The sequence below is a fragment of the Sarcophilus harrisii genome, chromosome 5 (assembly GCF_902635505.1).
Source record: "Sarcophilus harrisii chromosome 5, mSarHar1.11, whole genome shotgun sequence".
Taxonomy (NCBI): Eukaryota; Metazoa; Chordata; class Mammalia; order Dasyuromorphia; family Dasyuridae; genus Sarcophilus; species Sarcophilus harrisii.
Window position 1 is genome coordinate 198922909 of NC_045430.1, and position 21142 is coordinate 198944050.

General features: G+C 37.4%; 1 protein-coding gene across 5 annotated transcripts; it reads left to right on the plus strand.

The window, feature by feature from the left end:
• Window positions 1-1910: 1910 nt before the first annotated feature.
• LOC100928734 (oocyte zinc finger protein XlCOF6) lies at window positions 1911-19699 on the plus strand. Of its 5 annotated transcripts, XM_031939335.1 has the most exons (8): window positions 1911-2300; window positions 3936-4062; window positions 9021-9176; window positions 10868-12736; window positions 14429-14556; window positions 15061-15201; window positions 16928-17104; window positions 18281-19698. In XM_031939335.1, the coding sequence occupies exons 1-5, from the start codon at window positions 1914-1916 to the stop codon at window positions 14443-14445; spliced, it is 2556 nt and encodes an 851-aa protein (XP_031795195.1). In that variant the 5' UTR covers window positions 1911-1913; the 3' UTR covers window positions 14446-14556; window positions 15061-15201; window positions 16928-17104; window positions 18281-19698. The 5 variants fall into 5 exon arrangements, with proteins under 5 accessions (XP_031795195.1, XP_023360730.2, XP_031795194.1 ...); XM_023504962.2 differs by lacking the exon at window positions 16928-17104 and having other exon boundaries at window positions 18281-19697; XM_031939334.1 differs by lacking the exon at window positions 18281-19698 and having other exon boundaries at window positions 16928-17353.
• The last annotated feature ends 1443 nt before the right edge of the window (window positions 19700-21142 follow it).

A 21142-nucleotide genomic window follows, 5' to 3' on the forward strand; every position in this document is an offset into this window, starting at 1 on the left:
TGTGATCTTGGGCAAGTTATTTGTTCACCTATATCCCATTTTCTTCATCTGTAAAATGGAGATAATAATAGCATTTACCTCCTATGGTTGTTGTGAAGATAAAATGAGAGAATATGTAAAATGCTTCACAAACCTTAAGGCACTATATAAATATTTGCTATTATTATTAATCATTAATGGAATGTCTCTATACTGCAAGAAGAAATAAATGTGAAGAAATCAAATAATTAGTGGAAAGCATCAAAATGAATAGTTGATCTTACTTCTATAATATGAATCATGAGCCGGTTTGCAGGGTGTTAGAGCTAAAAGGGACTCATAGGTCATTTCATTCAACTCATAATTGAACAGAATTCCCTTGCAGCATCCCTGAAAAGTAGTTATCTAGATTAGAATTGGATGGATTTTAAAGATTATTTAGTCCAATTATTTCATGGTATAAATGAAGAAACGGGGCCAGAGAGTTTTAAGTATGTTCCCTAAGGTCACAAAGAAGAATTTCTGTCTTGAGCAATTTACTATTCGATGAATCAGGTCCTTCCAGTTTTTAGCAGGTCTTGATTTTGGGAAATTTTTCCTTAAGTAAAGCCAAAATTTGCTTCTATAGCTTTCAGCCATCTATAACCTTTTGCACCTAGTTCTCTTCTTTGGAGTCAAGCAGAATGAATATCTTTCTTCCTTCGATGTTAAGTCACATCCAATTCTTTGTGACCCTATGGTCCTTACCATGTTATTACATGCATAGAGTTTTTTTTTTTTTTTTTTTTTTTTTTTTGCAAAGGTATTAGGAATGGTTTGTTGCTTCCTTTTCCAGTGGATTAAAGCAAACAGAGATTATGTGACTCAAGGGTCATATACTAGTAAGTGACTGAAGCTAGATTTGAATTCAGGTCTTTCTGGCACCAGGGTCAGTGTTCCATTCACTGAGCTGTCTATACCTGTCCTCGTATTTTAAAAGTTATAACTATTCCTAAATCTTTTCTAGACTAAACAAATTTTGTTCTTTCAACTTAGCTTTATATAATATTGGTATGGTTTCTAGGACTCTTCCCCCAGGGCTATTCCTTTGAACACTTTAGTTTGTCCTAGACTTCCAGAACTGTTATTTGTGCAATTGATTTTAACCCAAATTTAAGACATGGTTAAATTTATTTTCATTATCTCCATTCAATTATATATTCAATATATAATATATATTATATCTGCCTAGATTCATCTTAGATTCATTATTCTTCTAGCCTTTGAGATATATTTGAATCCTAATTTTGTTATATGACACATAAGCTGTCCCTTCTAGCTCTGTGACATTTGTAAATTATTAAATATATCTTCTATGCCTTCATCAAAGTGACTGATAAAAATTATGGAACAGAGCCAAAGATAGATCTCTGGAACATTACACTGGAGACCTTCCTCCATGCTAGTTCTGAATTCACCAAAGTATAATATCATCCAATTCACATCTTTCCATCTTTCCAGCCAAGATATCATAAGAAATTTTGTCAAGTGCCCCATTGAAATGCATATATATGGTGTTCCCTTCATTTATCAGTCTGAAAATGAACATAAATATCATTCTCAAAAGTAAAATATTATTTGTTCTTAATGAACCTGTAGACGCAATTAGAAATCACCACTTCCCTTCCTAAACATTCTTTTGATATTGCTTTCTAGAATTTTTAAAGAAGTTCAAGTAAGCTTAGTAGGCTAGAACATGAAGAATTTGCTTTTATCTTTCTAAAATCAATTCAGAATTTGTCTCTTTCCTTGTCAGTGCAGTTTTCCTTGGTGTAGAAGATTAAAGTACAATGTAAGATTATATTATATATCCTAATAATCTTATGCCTTCTTTGTTCTATCTTTTTCTCTCTTTTTTGTCCTTTTTATTCATTACTGCCTTCAGCCCTGAGGGAATGGATGAGGGGACTCCAGAAGGGGCATTGTATGGACCAGGCTGGAAAGCCCTTTGCTCCTCCCCCCCCGCAGGAGGCGCGGTAGGCTGGAGCTCGCCGGAAGTGGCTGCTTCTCCGAGTCAGGGATCGGAGGGAGGGAACGAGGGAGAGAAGAAGCGGGAGTCCCAGGATGCTGCGCGTGTCCCTGGCAACCGCCGCCGCGTGAGGAGGACAAGAATGGGCGAAGCGGGAATTTGCAAAGGGCTGCCCTCGGCCCTGCCGCCTGGCCCCGGCGCTCCTGGCCCCGGCTCCCCGGAGTTCGGGCCCGGCCTGGAAGCTTCGCTTGTGGGGCTTCCCCGGCCACCGGGCAAGAGACGCAGGGAAATGGCCAAGACGGCTCCCGTTCGGGTGAGCCATTTCCCCGCGGTCCCAGACGCACTCGGGGCCTGCGGTCACCCCGGGGTGGGGGAGGGGGGGGTCTCGGGAGCCGGCTGTGGGGCTTTATGCAGGTGCAAAAAGAGGAAGATGCCTAATCCCGGGATGGCTGGCCAAAATCTTGCCATTTGGGACACAAAAAAAAGAGGCCGTTCCTTTATGTGTGTGCTCTGGAGCCTTTGCGTACCTTCCCCCCATTTCCACAATCCTACGGCGGGGAGCCCGCATTTGCTTGAAGCTTAAAGCATATTCGGTGGATGGAGACCATTTCCCCTCCTTATGCAGAATATAAGCACAAGACAGCATCCCGACAGATGAAATTCCCGTCTATGGGAATGTTCTCCAACATAGGCCTGTTATGGAAGGGATCGGTCTGCAGGGGAGGCAATGTTCACATGGAGAAAATAATAGACTGTTGAAGTATAGGGATAAGTACTAGGGACTGGATCTATGAATTACTTAGTTTAGGGAACTCCTAGATGAGGAAATTCTCTCTACCAGTGAAGAGTAACACTACGGATGCAATTTATAGTCCTGTTGGAGCATTGAGAGGCTAAAGAAATTGCCCAAGAATGCCAAGAAAAGGTTCTTGAATTCAGGTTCAAAGGTTGAGGTGAGCTGCTGATCCATCATACCATGATGCTTCTATAAATGTGAAGTTTAGAGACTGAAGTAGGCATTTTAATGGAAATAGTGCCTTTATGTAATGAATATGACTGGCCACTGGTACCTTGAGATTTAAGGTAGGAAAATAACTCCAGCCATGCCTCTGAAGTTTACATTTAAACTTGCAAACTTTTTGTTTTGTGCTTCAATTTAAGAATCTTATGTACTTGTTGCTTTATTTCCTTTCTCCTACAGTGTGACAGAAGACTAAGAAACTAGATATTTTCTTTTCTGGAATAACATTTCTTGCCTCACCCTTAATGCAGCTAGAACCTCTTTAGATTTCCTTTCCCCTATCTGTGTTTTTCTTCCCTTGGCACATAATAGGCACTTAATGAGTGTTTGATGACTTGACTTCTCACTCTGTAAGAAGAGAATTTTTTTCATTTTGCACTTGGAATAGGCTCCATAGCGAAGATCTTTCATTTTATCTGATTTTTGCATCTTGTTATTGGGTACAAATTATCCATTTCTCACTGGCTTTCCATCTTACTGCAACAAATTAGGGCCAATTGTGGACACCTTTTCAAGCATAGTGTGACACAGAATTGGGCAGGTGAGTTGTAGGAAGATGAACGGAAGACATTTCATCCCATGAACCTTATTTGTTGCACTTCGTGTTTTAGAACTTAGGAACGTTTGTAGTGCTTCTGGTAAGAACCTTTTCTCTGCCCATTATCTTCTCTTATGTCAGGGAATACTGAATAGGTGGAATACTACCAGCAGGTGGAATTACTAGTCAGCAAAATTTTTGTTGCATTTGGGAAATAGGGCCTGCTATCTTGAAAAATACATTCACAGATCTCTTCTTGTAGGGCTGAAAAGCATAAAATCACTTTCAAAATATTAGCCAGACTTTTTTCATGAGGACAAGTTAGAAGTAGATTGTCTTTTGGAAATTAGCCAGCAGATGACCTGTTTGGAATGATCCTTTGTTTTCAGGTTCCTATAAAGTTTGAGGATGTGGCCATATATTTCTCAGAACCAGAATGGAAAAATCTGGACAGGTGGCAAAAGGAGCTTTACAAGCATGTGATGACCGTCAATTATGAGACCTTGTTCTCCTTGGGTAAGATAATATTCATTAAGAACTTGATATGCTAACTTCCCGGAAATATAGGCCACATCAATAGTTTCCTGTTGACAAACTGTTATAAACTTAGATAAAAAATATTGAACATTAACTTACTTGTTAATGCTGTCGGAATGCCTGCAGTGTTTTGAATGCCTAATTGAGCGTTGCACTTAATGTTTCTTGAATTTGCTGTTTAATCAATGGAAGAACTGGCATTGTTGTTATGTCAGGTTACAATAACAATACTTGCCCCTCTGATTAAGCAGTAAACTCAAGAAAGAATGTGTGAAAGGAATGAAATCAAAAGGTTACATTGGGCCTTTTGAGACTGCTGAATAGGGAGCCTCCATAGATGTGTTAATATAATGTGATATATCTCATATGTAGTAATAATAATTCCTGATCATGATTTAGCTCTTTGTGATTTTACAAAACTCTTTACATCATCTCACTTGAGCTAACTTAGCACATGCTGCTATTAGGTAAGTATGGCAAGTAATTCTGCTCTCCTTTTACAAGTGAGGACATGGAGACTTAGAGAAGTTAGGTGGCTTGCCGCAGATTACAGGCTTAGGGTTAGAATTGGGATTCATCCCCAGATCTCTCCTGAATCCAGCCTCAGAGCCATACTGCTCCATAGAATGCTGCTTCCTTCACATGTCATATCTCAGCAAGGCATTTATCAAAATTTCTGATGTTTTTGTGTAGGAGATATAAAAATATAGCTATATATATATATATATATATATATATATATATATACACACACATATATATATAAAGGTTATATATAATATATAAAATATAGCTAGCTATATACATATATAAGTAAATATATAGAAATATATAAAATATAGCTAGCTTAAACTGTGGTTATGTGAATTTTTAGCTAGTTAACTGCATCTAAAGACTTCTTTAAAGAATGAGTTATTGTCCACCTGTAGGGACATTTTATTCCTTGCAGGGTGCCACAGGATTTTGTTCTTAGCCCTCTTTCTTTATTTGTCCAGACCTATGATTTCATGGATGTAGGGAGTTTCCAATGAAGAAACTCCCTCTACCAGTGCAGATCAGCAGCTAATCTGCAACCTATAATCTTAGAGAGTTGCCTTGGGGTACTGAGAAGGTAAGTGATTTACCCAGGGTCAAAAAGCCAGTAAGTATCAGAGGAAGGATTTGAACCAGCTCTTTATCAACTTTGAACCATGCTGCTTCTCCCTTATCCCTATCTTATTCTGCAGGTTCTTAAAAACAGCTTAGTTAAAGATAGTGAACAGTAAATATACTGTAAAACAAAGGTAGTTGGGAGAGCTAATGTAGATGACAAAATCAGGATTTTAAATTTATTATCAGCGCGCATGATTATCTGAAACAAGATAAAATTTAACTGGGATAAATATAAAAGCCCAGTATTTAGGTTAAAAATAATTGCTTATACTTGCTTTGGCAATTATATAATTGCTCAATTATAGGATGAGAGAACACTAATTTAACAGCCATTCACATAAAAAAGATCTTACCATGTTTGAAGGATGACTGAACAAATTATGGCATTTGAATATAATGATATACTGTTGTGTCATAAACAATGATGAAATGGAAACTTCAGAGATACCTGGGAATTAATAAAAAGTGTGTGAATTAATAAAAAGTCTAGTGACCAGAACCAGAACAATAACAACAATGAAAAGAAAAACAACCTCAAAGGCTTCAGAACTCTGATCAATGCAGTGACCAACTATGATTACAGAAGACCGATAATGAAGCATATTCCAAATAAAACATTTTTAGGGGTGTGGTTAATAAGGGAATTTATATTACTTTGTTTTGCATATTTGTTACAAAGGTTTTTTCTTTTTTTTTTTCCAGTGATGGGAAGCAGAGATGTTGGAGATAAAATAATTTTTTTAAAAATTGAAATTAATAAAAAAAAATTTTCATATACTGGAACAGTTGATTATAAATTCAGTCTTGAAGAAAGACAGTAGTTTTATTGTGCTCTTCATTGGTCATATCACACCTGAGGAATTTGGCTTGCTGCTAGTGCTCTTTTTATAATAGCCCTTCACCAAACTAGTTAAAATTTAGAAGTTGATGATGAAGTTAGTGAAAGGATTGAAAATCATCTCACAAGGAAGGGTTAAAGTAACTAGAGCTTTTTTACATTGAGATAAAAAATAGATGTATTGGTTTTTCAAGTATTTAAAGGTCTAATGTGTTCAAGAGATAATAGGCTTATTTTTGTTTTGCTTCAAAGGATAAAAATAAATTTGAGTGAGTTACAATGAATTTTAACTCAGTATATTACTAGTATATATATCAATACAAATACAATATGATGATTCTACAAACAGTGGCATAGAATTAATTAGCCTGAGGGAACTATGAACATTGAAGGAAGTCGTTTTAAGAGTTGGTGATTGTTATGGTCTGATGGGGAAGGATGCAATGATTCACTTGGGAGATATGAAGTCTATTTTTTTCCTGTTGACGTCTGTAGCCAGAGTGAGGTTTTTCATGATTGAGTATAAGATGCTGAAAAATAGCACTATTTTTTGCCCAGTTATTCCATGAATCCTTTCACTATATTTCCTAAATTAGCCTCTTATCCTGCTTGAGTCATGGTAAATGAGGCAAATCATTTGATATGTGAAGGATAAAGGATAAATCATCATGCCAGGCAATAGAGAAGATATACCATAGATAAAAAATAGAATCTTTTCTGTCAGTTTACCATCTTGTTGGGGGAATAAGATATTTATATGAAACCATTATGGTGAGGGAGATAGAGTGACTAGAAGATCTGGTTCTGCCATTAGTTCACTCGGTGATCTGGTCAAATCACTTTACTGGACTAAATCGTGTCTCTCTCTCTCTCTCTGTCTCTCTCTTTAACTCTTCAATTGCACAATGAAGGCATAGGATGAAGGTACTGGATTACTTTATCTCTAAGAGCCTGTGACTTTAGAGAGAGCAATAGAATTATATTTTTGGATATGTCAGAACTAACAGGTTTTGAAATAAAGACAACATTCTAGAGTTCAAAGAGATGTTAACACAGGCTGGAATAATGATTACTTCATAAAAGAAGTAGATCTGGAGTGGAGCTTTGAAGAAAATGATGCCATTTGGAAAGACATTGAGGAAATAGTTGAATATTTCATCTGTACGTTTAATAATCATTGTCCACATTCAAATAAAAACTGATTGAAAAACCTCACAGCGTAAGCAATGTAGAGACTGCAAAGGACACCAAAGAGACACCTTGAAGCAGAGGGTTTGCTTTGAGTAATATTGGCAAACAAGATGACATGAATAGGTTGGGAATAAATGGTTTTGCAAAGGGACATGAATGACCTAGATGAGGAATTTGATCCAATGAATAAATAACCAATAGATTTAATGTATTGACTGATGACCTTATATGAGATCATTTTCAATAAAATAGAATAATGGGCAGATTGTGGTGAATATACAAGATTATAAGGATCATTAGAACTTTTTGCTCAGCATCCTAGCACCTCTGATTTGTGATACTTAAGCTATAACTTGTCCTTTTTCCTTTAACTTTTGACTTGAGTCAATAAATATGTGCCAGGTACTATGCTAGGTACTAGGAATAAAAATACAGAAAATAAAATAATCCCTACACACAAAATGTTTACATTCTAATGAACGAGGCAACAAATACATACAAAATGTTATGTAGCATGAAGTAAATAAATACAAATATTTTCAAAGTAATTAAATGTAAGATAATTTGAGGATGAGAGAAACATTTGTTAAGAACTGCTTAGCTTTTAAGGGATTATTAAGGGATCCGAACAAAAAAGACAATCCAAATTCATTCGAATGGGGAAGATAATACCTGTGGAAGTTTTCATTTGCAAGTCAGATGGAAAGGTCCCATGGTCTTTCGAATACAGGCAGCAAAACTTGGTAATTCCTCTTCTTTAATGTCATTTCCACTGACAGTCATATCAGTGTCTTGTTACTGAACCATTTAGCAGTACCAAAGATTTTGATGACAACATTTTTTTCTAAGTCTTTAGTAGATGTGGCTGTAATCCTTATGGGATCAGTTGCCAAGTTGCATCTATATAGGAGTCAAGGTGTTGGCTATGAGTACTGGGCTTGAAACATTGCTATTCAAGAAACTCTTGGGTTCACCGTTCTTCATTGTCTCCATCAGGGTCTAATGGGAGGTAGTCCAGATAATTATGTTGGTTTGATTTGCCTGGAACATGCTGCATCCTTTCTTTTGGGTATCTTGCTATTTCACTTAGCTCTAGAGGGATTTTGTAGAGATGGAAGTTTGTTGAATGGCCACTGCAAAGCAAAGGAGATGGGAACAAGGTTTGCCAGAACAGAGAGCAGACCAATCTAACCAAATTGAAGAATTCAGGACAGGGAATGATGTTCAGTGCAGCTATGAAGATTGATTGAGGTTAGGTTGTGTAGGTCTTTGAAAATTAAATAGAGAAGTTATATTGTACTCATTTATACAGACACTGGAGCAGTTACTTAGGTCTTAGTCTCACTTCAGCCACCTGGGTTGGATGGTGATTTAAAAATAATATACATGGAATGCTGAGGAAAACTTTTAAATCAGTCAGTTGCTTTAAAATCAGATTTGTCAATTCATGGAGTATCACATGACTCAGCATTATTGAAACAAAATTTAACTGGCTTAAATACATAATTACTATTTTTTGCATTTGATTTGGTGAAATCAAACAGTGAATGTCTCAAAGCCAGAATATTTAGTGATCACTTCTTGAATGTGATCTAGTTTTTTTTAATTGTTTTATTCTCCAAGTACCAGTTTTTTGTTTTGTTTTTGTTGTTGTTTACCATCTTTAATGAATCAAGGGAACCTTAGCAATCATTGGCAGTGTACTCAGATTGTTTGTTTGAGGAAATTTAATTAACTCTTTGTGACCTATGTACAGACACTGCCATTCCCAAACCAGACTTGATAACCCACATAGAGCGGGGTGAAGAGCCATTCATTAGAGATTATAGGACCCAAATGAACAGAGAAATTGCATTAAGATGTGGTGCTGATAAACAACATGACTTGAAGAGTACTTCTACACATTTACAAGGTGAGTGAAAAATTATGGCTATGAGATAGTGGGAAGTTTTTTCCTTGGATCTTAACTGTAGTGTTTAGACTAAGCTTTTTTTTTTTTTTTTTTGATGGGGGAGATGTTGGGGAATGGAAATAACTTGACTTTATCCTGAAACCCCTATATTTATGTAGTTCATTTGGTTCTTGTAATACTTGAAATGTCAGCTATCTACAATCTCATCTAAGCATGAGAGGGAAAAATAATGGTTGTTTGTTTTTAATTAAAGTCTTTTATTTTCAAAACATATGCATGGATAATTTTTCAACATTATCTTTGCATTAATCCTTGTGTTCCAAATTTTCCTCTCCTTCCCCCCCACCTCCTAGATGCCAAGCAATCCAATATATGTTATACATGTTAAAATATGTTAAATCCAATACATATAAACATATTTGTACAATTATCTTGCTGCACAAGAAAGAGCTGATCCAAAAGGAAAGAAAATAAATAAAACAAAATGCAAACAAACAACAACAAAAGAGTGAAAATGCTGTGGTGTGATCCACATTCAGTTCTCATAGTCCTTTCTCTGGGTGCAGATGGCTCTCTTCATCACAAGATCGTTGAAACTGGCCTCAATCATCTCATTATTGAAAAGAGCCACATCCATCAGAATTGACCATCATATAATCTTCTTGCTGCTGTGTACAATGATCTCCTGGTTCTGCTCATTTCACTTAGCATTAGTTAATGTAAGTCTCTCCAGGCCTTTCTGAAATCATCCTGGTGATCCTTAAAGATAGTGTTTTGAAGAAAACTATAAATTAGTACTATAATTCTCAAAAAAATGAATGCTCATGTTTGTCTTTTTCTTAATTCAATTGAAAATAATTTTACTAAACAATCAGCAGGCTGAGTTCAGAAAGGCCTGGAGAGACTTACATGAACTGATGCCAAATGAAGTGTGTAGAACCAAGAGAATATTATATACAACAACAAGATTATGTGATGATCAACTGTGATGGATGTGGCTCTTTTTTTACAATGAATTGATTCAGGGCAATTCTAGTACATGTGAGATGGAGAGAGCCATCCTCATTCAGAGAGAGAGCTATGGGGACTGAATGTGGATCACAACATAGTATTTTCACCTTTTTTATTGTTTGCTTGCTTGGTTTTTTCTTTCTCAACTTTTTTCCTTTTAATCTGATTTTTCTTCTGTAGCATGGATGATTGTGGAAATAAGTATAGAAGAATTGCACATGTTTAACATATATTGGATTACTTGCTGTCTGGGAGGGGCATTGGGGAGGAGGGAGGGAGAAAAATTTGAAATTCAAGGTTTTGCAAGGGTGAATGTTAAAAACTATCTTTGCATATATTTTGAAAAACAAAGCTATTATAAAAAAATAATTTTGCTGGTTAAAAGGAGTGTGCCATCTCCCTCAAATAATATTTTTAAGTTCTAAAAATATGCTATTTGTGCCTTCAGCCATAAGGATTTCCCTATTCAGTATAGATGGCTCTCTTTTAAAGATTTGACCATTTTAAAAGTACCACATATTTTAAACATTTAAACAATATAAAACCATTTTTGAAAGAGATATCAGGTTCTTTGATATGTCATCAGAGTAGAATAGATTTTACTGGAATTGAAGGAAAGAAATAAGTTAGAAATGAGTAAGGACAGATTCTTTTTTTTTTTTTTTTTTTTTTCATTTCAGGGAATCAGAGAGATGTGAATATTGACAAGGAAGAATGCCATTTATATGGTCTTCAAAGCCAGAACCCATCTAGACCTTCATTAGATAAAAAGGAAGAGTTTTGCTCTAAACCTGAAGTCATGTGGAGAAGCCAGTACGTGCAGGACACACTTCCCCAAAAGGAAAACGTTTGTAGCACTAAACCATCCATCCAAAGTGAGGGAGAAGCATGCCGCCAAAGCCAGGATTCACCCAAAGTCCAAGAAATTCCCCCAGAACAGAGAATCTATCCCTGTCCTGTTTGTGGAAAAATTTTCCAGGTGAATGACCACATGGTGAGCCACAAGAAGAGCTGCTGTCAAGACCAGCCAGGCAAATATCCAAAATTCAAGAAGAAATTCAATAAATCATCTGATCCCCAGCTACCCCAAAAAATTCACTTAAGAGACAAACGGTTTCAGTGCAGTGAGTGTGAAAAGAGTTACAGGCGCCAAGTAGACTTACGGAACCATCAACTTGTACACACTGGTGAGAGGCCTTTCCAGTGCCCTGATTGTGACAAGAGCTTCCGACAGAAGGGACAATTACTCAACCACCAAAGTTTGCATACTGGGGAGAGACCATTCCAGTGCCCTGAGTGTGACAAGAGCTTTCGACAAAAGGGACAACTGCTCAATCACCAGCGTTTGCACACAGGTGAAAGGCCTTTTCAGTGTCCAGAGTGCAAGAAGAGCTTCCGTCTGAAGGCTGTCATGAAGGCCCACCTAGGATTACACAGCAGAGAGAGGCCATTCTCCTGCAGTGACTGTGGAAAGGGCTTCACCCAGCAATATAAACTCACTGAACACATTAGAGTACATAGTGGGGAGAAGCCTTACCAGTGTCCTGAGTGTGACAAGAAATTCCGCCTGAAGGCAGTCATGAAAGCCCACCATCGCAGACACAGTGGGACAAGGCCATTTTCTGACTCTGGTCTTGGCAAGGGCTTTACCAAACCGTCTTTACTCAATACCCATATCAGAAATCTCATGGGGGAGAAGCTCTTCAAGTGCCAAGAATGTGACAAGGGTTTCAGCCAGAAGAGAGATCTTCTCACCCATCAGCTTACACACACAGGAGAGAAGCCCTTTCAGTGCCCTGAGTGTGGAAAAAGCTTCCACCTAAAGGCTGTCATGAAGGCCCATCAACGCTTACATAGTAAGGAAAGGCCATTTACCTGTGCTGATTGTGGCAAAGGCTTTACCAAGCAGTCTGCACTCACAATTCATATCAGAGTGCACAGTGGAGAGAAACCATTCAAATGTTCTGAGTGTGACAAAGCTTTTCGCCTTAAGTCTGTCATGAAGGCCCACCAGCGCAAACATAGCGAGGAAAGACCATTCACTTGCAATGAGTGTGGAAAGGGCTTCATTCAAAGGTATAAACTTACCACTCACATGAGAATGCATACTGGAGAAAAGCCCTTTCAGTGTCCAAAATGTGACAAGAGTTTTCGTTTAAAAAAATACCTCCTCAAACACCAGGTTGTACACACTGGTGAGAGACCCTTCCAGTGCCCTGAGTGTGACAAGAGCTTCTGTCGAAAAGCTTACATGAAAGTTCACCAGCGCCTCCACAGTGGGGAGAGGCCTTTCTCCTGTGGTGAGTGTGGTAAGGGATTTGTTCAAAAGTATAAACTCACTGAACATTTCCGAGTACACACTGGTGAGAAGCCTTTCCAATGTGCTGAGTGTGACAAGAGCTTCCATCAGAAAGGCCACCTGCTCAACCATCAGCTTGTACACACGGGAGAGAGACCCTTCCAGTGCACTGAGTGTGATAAGAGTTTTCGTCTGAAGGCTGATATGAAGGTCCACCAACGCATTCACAATGGGGAGAGACCATTCTCTTGTGAGTGTGGCAAGGACTTCACTCAGAAATCTGCACTTAATACTCACCTCAAATTGCATGACAAGTTGAAACCCTGTAGTTAGCTAAGTAAGCCAGACATTGATTCTAACAGTGCCAGTAATTCAATTCATTAGAGTTTTGTTGCTGTTAAGACAGAATGAGAATTATAAAAAATGCACCAGAATTGTAACTGGCTGGGAAAACGCAACAGTGGTCAGACCAGCCTGGTGAATTTCATTGGGAATCACTAGCAGTTTGGATCTCAGAACTCAGAATCAGCACTTGGAATTTGTAACCCCAAAATATGTTAGCTTATTCCCCTCAAATGTATTCATACTACTATTAGGGTTCTCATGTAACTTCCAAAATGTGCCACTATCTACCTTTTCAGCTTCTTATTGGATAGAATATATTCCACTGAAAAACAACCAATGCAGTTTATTAGAAATGAACAAGTACAAATGTTTTAACTATACCAACAAACTGAGATGCAAAATATTAAGAGCAGGATTAGTCTTCAAGTACATCAAGAAGTTAGATAGATATCTTTATGGAATATGTATCTAAAAGGTCCAAGAAAATTAGAACATTTGTTTTGAAACAAATAGTAAAATATTGAAGAATTTGAAGTACTAGAGATTAGGAATTAGTTTTGAAATTATTTCTTATTTAAATAAATCTCTTACATATTACAGGAGGAGAGATCTAGAAAAGTCAGGTCTATATTTCCTCATGTTGACTGCATTGCTCAAACTTTAGAGCTTCTGGGGGGAAAAAAACCCCCACCAAGATCATACCATCTTGCTGGGAATGAGACCAAAAGATAGCAGGTTTTTTAAAAACTCTAAATGAAGGCCACAAAAACATTCCTTACTAGCAGTTTTAAATGGCCTAGGAATTTCTTTATATCATTAAAAAGAATCAACCAAAGAAGACGATGGGAGCTGGAGTCAAAGAAAAGAAGTCAAAGGTATAATTATAACAGTGATGTCAAGTGGGGAGAAAGGGTGGTAAGAAGAGTTGGAATAATGCTGACAGAAATGGGATTGTTGGGAAGGGCAATGGTTTGCTGGAGATAATGAGTTTGGAGTGTTAGTGGATTATCCTAGTGGAAAGAGACTAATTTGTGAAATGTGGAATTGGATTTTGGTATCTATTCTTAGCCTTGGTTAGGTGACTCTGGGATGTATAACCCAAGCTTGGGCTGTCACCTAATTCTCGAAAAATTCTTCAGAACAAAAATTAATTTACCTTGTAAATGCATATTACATGTCACATTGTATTTGTAGAATGGAAGGGAGTTTGATGAAATCAAATGATAGACTTAAAAATCTAAAGTAATTTGGGTATCAACATACTAGAAAGTAAAAGCATATTTCTTTTATAACTTAACAAGACTCCATTTTCATTGTCTATTCATGTGCAAGAGAACCTGTGGCATAGGGGGAGGACCCTAAAGGGGTTGAAACCTGGTTGCTAATTAATTAAGTGGGTGTTCTTGGGCAAGGTTGTAAATTTCTCTAAACCTCAATTCATTTATCTGTAACATGAGTGAATCTCAATCAGATTTTAAATTCCCAAGGTAACTTCAACTCACATTTTTTTCCATTTAGGGAATCATTAATCATTTACTGTGAGCTAGCTTTTTTGATGTAAGGGATATAAAACTACCTCTGTGACTTCTTTGTGCAGATTCCAAACCAGATTGATTTCCAAGATTGAATGAAGGGAAGGGCTGTACTTCAGTGATAAAGGAGACTCAATTAAAAACAGAAATAGCTTTGGTACTGATGAACATTGTAATTTGGAGGCCTTTGAGGGTAAGTAAGATAGGATTATGACCATAATGAAGTGATTATAGCCCCTGAATTTTAGCTATATAATCCTTTATCAGCTTTACTTTCTATATCAGTAAAATGAGAATAATAATAGCACTTATCTCACATGTTTATTAAGAGTATCAAATATAATACTATAAAGTATTTCTGTAAGCTTTAAGATGGTGTATAAATATTAGCTGCTATTATTATCTGCTGAGCCTTACATTTGAAGAACACTCTACTGGCTGGCAAAAAGGGCAGAGAAAGTCTAAAATGCTTCTATTTTCAATTAATCAATTCGATGGGTATATTTGGTCTTCTTCCTCTGTAAATAGTGATACTGCTATTGTATTAATGTGCTACTGACCTACTTTAGTAATGCAAGAATAATTGATAGAACTGTTAAAGGGACTAAGGCCCATGTTCTCAAAGAAAATTCTTCCATGTTATATTTGGTAACATTTCTGTTTGAATGCACCAGGAGTTCTTCATTTTTCTTGTCAGATTTGAGGAACTTAATATTTTGGATTAACAAATTAAAAAGCCACTAGCAGAGAGGAATCATATTTAACCCTAATGATCCAGTAAGTGGGATAAATATGGAGTTCAGCCCGCTCAAGATTTCAGCCAAAAATAACATCTAAGGTAAGCCAGTAAAGCTAAAAACCACCTGTCACAGCTACTGCATCGCACAGTGGAAAGAGTACTGGATTTGGAATTAGAGAATCTGGGTCAGTACACAGTCTGACTGTTGTGATCTTGAACAGATCATTTAATCTTTGGGCCATGTTCCTCTGTGTAATAACAGTTGGTCATAGACTAGATCTCAAGTTCTTGTATCTCTAATTCTGATCACAAAAACAGGTATTATGTTAGCAGCTATCAAAATACTTGTAATTGAATAACAGTTAACTCAGCTTATAGATTTCTGTTCATATAGCTTACTATTGAAAAACTTGAATTTCTTGATTGTGAAAAGAGGGCTGAATTTAGCCGATATTAGAAGAACTAAGTTCAGTTATTAATTTTGCCCTTTATTATCTGTGCGAACCTGGACAAATGACTTAAACTACTATGAGCCCATTTTCAGCATCTGTAAAAAGGATGGCCTTTAAGGTTCCTTAAAGGTTCCTAGGCCAGCTCTACCTATGACATACTCTGTTGGATAGGATTTTTGAACTGATTATGTTGAACAATGAACTTTATATCTAGTGGTTTATTAAGCCAAAACCTGTATGGGTTACCATGAGTCAATGATTTGCCTCCTAGGGTGATTTTTTTTTTTTCTGAGGTAATTGGGATTAAATGACTTGCCTAGGGTCACATAGCTAAGAAGTGTTAAGTGTCTGAGGCCAGATTGTCCTCCTGACTTCCGGGCTGGTGGTGCTCTATCCACTGCACCACCTAGCTGCCCTCCCCCTTGTGATTTTAAAGTGAGCTCATTGCTCAATCAAAATCTCATTAGTATGGGCTAGAGGAATAACACATCCTAAACTCTATTTAAAACTGTGAATTTGACAAGTTGTAGTCCTAATGTGACTTGTCATGCAGGTCTTTGTGCTCAGGTAAGACTTATAGGAAAGAATAATATTAAATTAAAGAAAAACAAGAAGGTTTGCTTGGCCATTGATAATCTTTTGCCTATTCCTCACTTTCCCTTAGTGTCATGATTGTTACTGTTGTTATTTTATGAAAGTAACATGGGTGGCCACTTAGTTAAACATTAAGCACTTGCTATGTGCCAAGCTCTGTGCTAAGTACTGGGGATACAAAGAAAGGCAAAAAGCAGTTATACTCCAGGAAACTCATTATTAGGATAATTTCATCATCCGGTATGATTTTGTCAGTCTTGGGAATTTCACTTGGTTAGTACCCTCTGCCTCTCCGATTGAGGGTGGGAGTGGGTCCATGAGCTCCAAATCTCTATTTAAGGAGAGAGCTCATTTCAGACATCTCATTCTTCCCTTGGCTGTTTTGGGACTTATCTTACTGACTTCACTATATCCCTGCATTGAGTACTTTCTCCCCCATCTCCTATTTTTCAGCTTCCCCGTTAGATTGTAAACTCCATGAGGACACGGACTGCTTTTCTTTTTTTCATATTTGTATCCTTAGGGCTTAGCACAGTGCCTGACACAGAAGTGCTTAATAAGAGTTTATTATTTATAGTCCCTGCTTTCAAGGTGCTCACAATTTACTGAAGAAAGGTAAGACATAAGAACAAACTGAAAAGGGGGCAGCGGGAAGCATATTTTGCATTACTGGTATGATGAAGTCCAGGAGACTGCACCCTAGTAGGAAATGAGGAGATAGTAGCCCTAGATATTCTCCTTAAATGGAGGAGCTTATATCCTCTAATCTTTCCAATCAGAGAAAGGGAACAGCCCCTACGGCAGGAAATATGAAGAGGTGTGAGAGTTCCAGGATTGGCATAATCTTGCAGGATGATGAGACTCTGGAAAGCACTGATGACATCCAGAAGAGTGTAGCCTGGTGGGGAATGAACAACTAAGGACACAAAAATCCTTGGAAATAAAACAAAGGCTGGGTATGATATAATCTGTTGTCCTGACTACTGGGGAGACTGAAACAGATGGATCACTTAGGTTTGGGTGTTTGGAGCTACAGAGTGATAAAATAGCTTAAGTGTCCACACTAAGTCTGGCACCAAGATGGTGAATGGGAACACTATTGAAAATATAGCAGGTCGGGGTTTCAAGGCAGAGCAGCGGTGGAATCTGGCCTTGAGTGGCTGTTGCATTTCCAGCCTAGGTGAGATTAAAAAAAAAAAAAAAAAGCAAGAAAGAAGTTTCTTAGATATCCCCTCTGCTCATGAAAAAAAAAAAAACTCTTGCTAGAGTTCACAACTCCTCCATTCTCTATTCTCACTTTCACAGGACATTTTTCTGAGATAGGGGGCCAGTTCACTGTCCTTCAGACTGTTGGAGGGCCGGACAATAGTAAAAACAAAAACTTTGTTTTGTGGGCCTTTAAATAAAGAAACTTCATAGCTCGGGTGAGGGGGATTATCGTCCTCAACTGCTGCATCTGGCCCACGGGCTGTAGTTTGAGGCCCCCTGGTTATGGAATCACATTTCTCAGGCCTCTACTTGGGATCTGTACTTTTCACTTTGATTGGAGAAAATGTAAAAGGGATATAATCATTGTCCCTGGAGTAATTCATTTCAATTACTATTGTTGCTAATTCCTTCCCTCCCTTCACCTTAGTTCCCTGCCCTATATCTGTGGGTTTATAAAATATTTAAGAGGCAGTGTCCCATTGAAACCCTGTTGTTATTGGGCCTGTTCTTGTATCTAATAGAGGGGATAAGTTGTGAACTTAAGTGGGGGAAAGAAAATGACATCTTTATTTCAATACAAATGATTTCCTTTGTGATCCTATGTATTTTATTTTGTTATAAACATTTTTCTGAAAAGGGGTCTGTAAGTTTTATGAGATTGTCAAAGGTACACATGACATCAAAAAATTAAGAATGCTTCATCTGGGGCAATTAGATGGCCCAGTGGAGAGAGCACTGATCCTGAAGTCAGGAGGACCCGAGTTCAAATTTGACCTCAGACACGTAATATTTATTAGCTGTGTGATGCTGGACAAGTCACTTAACTACAGTTGCCTCAGGGGGGAAAAGAAAAAATGCTTGATCTTCTATGATTGTCCAGATTAACCATATCTTGATTCTATGTTTATTTTTGTTTTCTTTAGAGATGAAAGTTACATTTCTCATAAGAAAACTTCAGAAGCGATGGATTCTCACAGTAGCAGTGGTCAGTGTTGTCTTCTCATTTTATTAGTAACGTGGAGAGGCTCTTTGCCTCTAGTGGTTCCAGATGTGACAAGTTTCTCCTCCTTTCATGATAATTCAGCAACAATTGCATTGCCATGGCTGAAGAGTTCTGTCAACAGTGGAGGAGCATAGGGGATGAACCAGAGCTATAGTCAGTCACCTGGAGAATATACCGAGATGTTGTTCTTTTTTTTTTTCTCTGAAAGTTCTGTTCAAAGGACTTTGTTTAAGTTCCTGTATTCATGTAAGAGAAATTGGTTGAGGATAATAAGTAATGCTTATACTACCCACTTCCTCATGACATTGTTGTGAAGAAAGCCCTTTTTAAGTATAAATAGGAGCTATGGTAAATATGCAAATACTTGCTCATTGATTGATTGGAAATAATTGTTTTACCTTTAGATTTAAAAAGCCTCTGGACAAAACTTTAGATAACTGTGTGTTCTTAGAAAAACAGTGATTGCTGGGTTCCCTTGTTAACCTGTCCCAGCTGTATAGAGTGACCATTTTTCATTCTCAGGCTATCAAACACAAGATAAAAGTTGAATTCCTAACTACAGGAATCAGATACAAAGTGCTATGGTGCCAGGTTTAAAAAAAAAAAAATCACACAGGTCCCCAGGCTCAGTAAATGGGAAGTAGTCCTGTGATTACCCTCTTGCTCCTATTTAATGTGTTCCCGTTTTCTGTGCCCAAGTCGTGTTTCAGGTGGTGGTGTGATTGGCAAGCTTGTTCAGTTTTATTGTATTAATTACAGTAATAAAGTATCTTTGAATTCAGAAAGTCTGCTTTCATAGTTGGGGAAGATTCAGCTTTCTCCTTGGGGTCCTATAGTGGAGTTGTGTAGCTCTCAGTTGATAACCCTTAATCATTGTCTGATGTTTGTATAACAGATGTTGATACTTCTGAAGACTTGGCTCTGAATACTTATGGGAAATTTGAGTGTGATGCTAGTACTACAAGGCTATCAAAAGTCTTCAGCTTCCTCTTAAAAGGACCAGAAAAAGCCCTGATTATTGGGTTAAATTGTATGAAAGAGCTCCTTCCTGAATTAGAATTGCAGCTGAAAACTCTTGCTGAGCAGAGACAAGTTTGAAGTATATACATTTAACATGTTGAAATGGCTGCTCTAATCTACATCTTGAGTCAGGTTCCTGTGGAAATGGTTTGAAGTATAAAACGTATCACAAAATGAAAGGCATTTGTCTTTATTGATTGTTCCTTATTTGGGAATTATCTAATACTTCTGCACTAGATGGCACCGTAGCTTGAGCTCCAAACCTGGAGTGAGGAAAACCTAATTCCAGTCCAGACTCAGATACTTATTAGCTGTTAAACATGTTTACCTCTGTTTCCTCATCTTTAAAATAAAGATAATAGTAACATCTACTTTCCAGACTTGTGAGAATCCAATGCTATAATATTTGCAAAGTGCTTAGCACAGTGACTGGGAAATGTAGACACTACATAAATGTTTTTGTTATAATTATGATTATTATATTTTAAAGTTTCTTATCTGTCCTCTTTCTACATAATAAATATGCAAACCTCTTCCAGGGAGGATGAGATCTATTGTTAGGGAAAGGGGAAACAGTCTTCTTGGTTTGGGCTTATATTCCCTTGAACAAGCCAAGCTTATTTCAAACTTTTCCTTTTTCTTCTACCTAGAATTCCATTGTTTTCAGTTGTATCTAACTCTGATCCCATTTGGGGTTTTCTTGGCAAAGATACTGGAGAGGTTTGCCATTTTGATCTCAAGTTCATTTTACAGATGAGGAAACTAAGGTAAATGGTTAAGTAACTTGCCCACGGTCACACAGTTAGCCAAGTTTCTGAGGCCAAATCTGAACTCAGAATTGAATTCCTACTTCCCATTTATCCAAGTGTTATCCATACTTTATGCTTTAATTCAAGTCTACTTCAGGAGGCTTTTCCTGACTAAGCTAATTTAAACTATTTTCTTTTCTTTTTTGCTGATGTAATGGGTTAAATGACTTGCCTAGGGTCACACAGCTAGGAAGTGGTGAGACCAAATTTGAACTTGGGTCCTCCTGAGTTCAGAGCTGGTGCTTTATCCACTGAGCTACCTAGCTGCCCCTAAACCATTTTCTTTCTTTTAACTCCTCTAGTGTGGATCACTCATTTAGTACAAAATCACACACAGTCTTGTACTATCATTTAGTCATTGATATTGCAGTGTGATTTAAAATTCCACCAGGACAAGGATCTAGTTCTATTTTTTTTTTTAATTTAATAGCCTTTTATTTACAGGATATATGCATGGGTAACTTTACAGCATTAACAATTGCCAAACCTCTTGTTCCAATTTTTCACCTCTTACCCCCCACCCCCTCCCCCAGATGGCAGGATGACCATTAGATGTTTAATATATTAAAATATAAATTAGATACACAATAATACATGACCAAACCGTTATTTTGCTGTACAAAAAGAATCAGACTCTGAAATATTGTACAATTAGCTTGTGAAGGAAATCAAAAATGCAGGTGGGCATAAATATAGGGATTGGGAGTTCAATGTAATGGTTTTTAGTCATCACCCAGAGTTCTTTCTCTGGGCGTAGCTGGTTCAATTCATTACTGCTCCATTGGAAATGATTTGGTTGATCTCTTTGCTGAGGATGGCCAGGTCCATCAGAACTGGTCATCATATAGTATTGTTGTTGAAGTATACAACGATCTCCTGGTCCTGCTCATTTCACTCCACATCAGTTCGTGTAAGTCTCTAGGCCTTTCTGAAATTATCCTGTTGGTCATTTC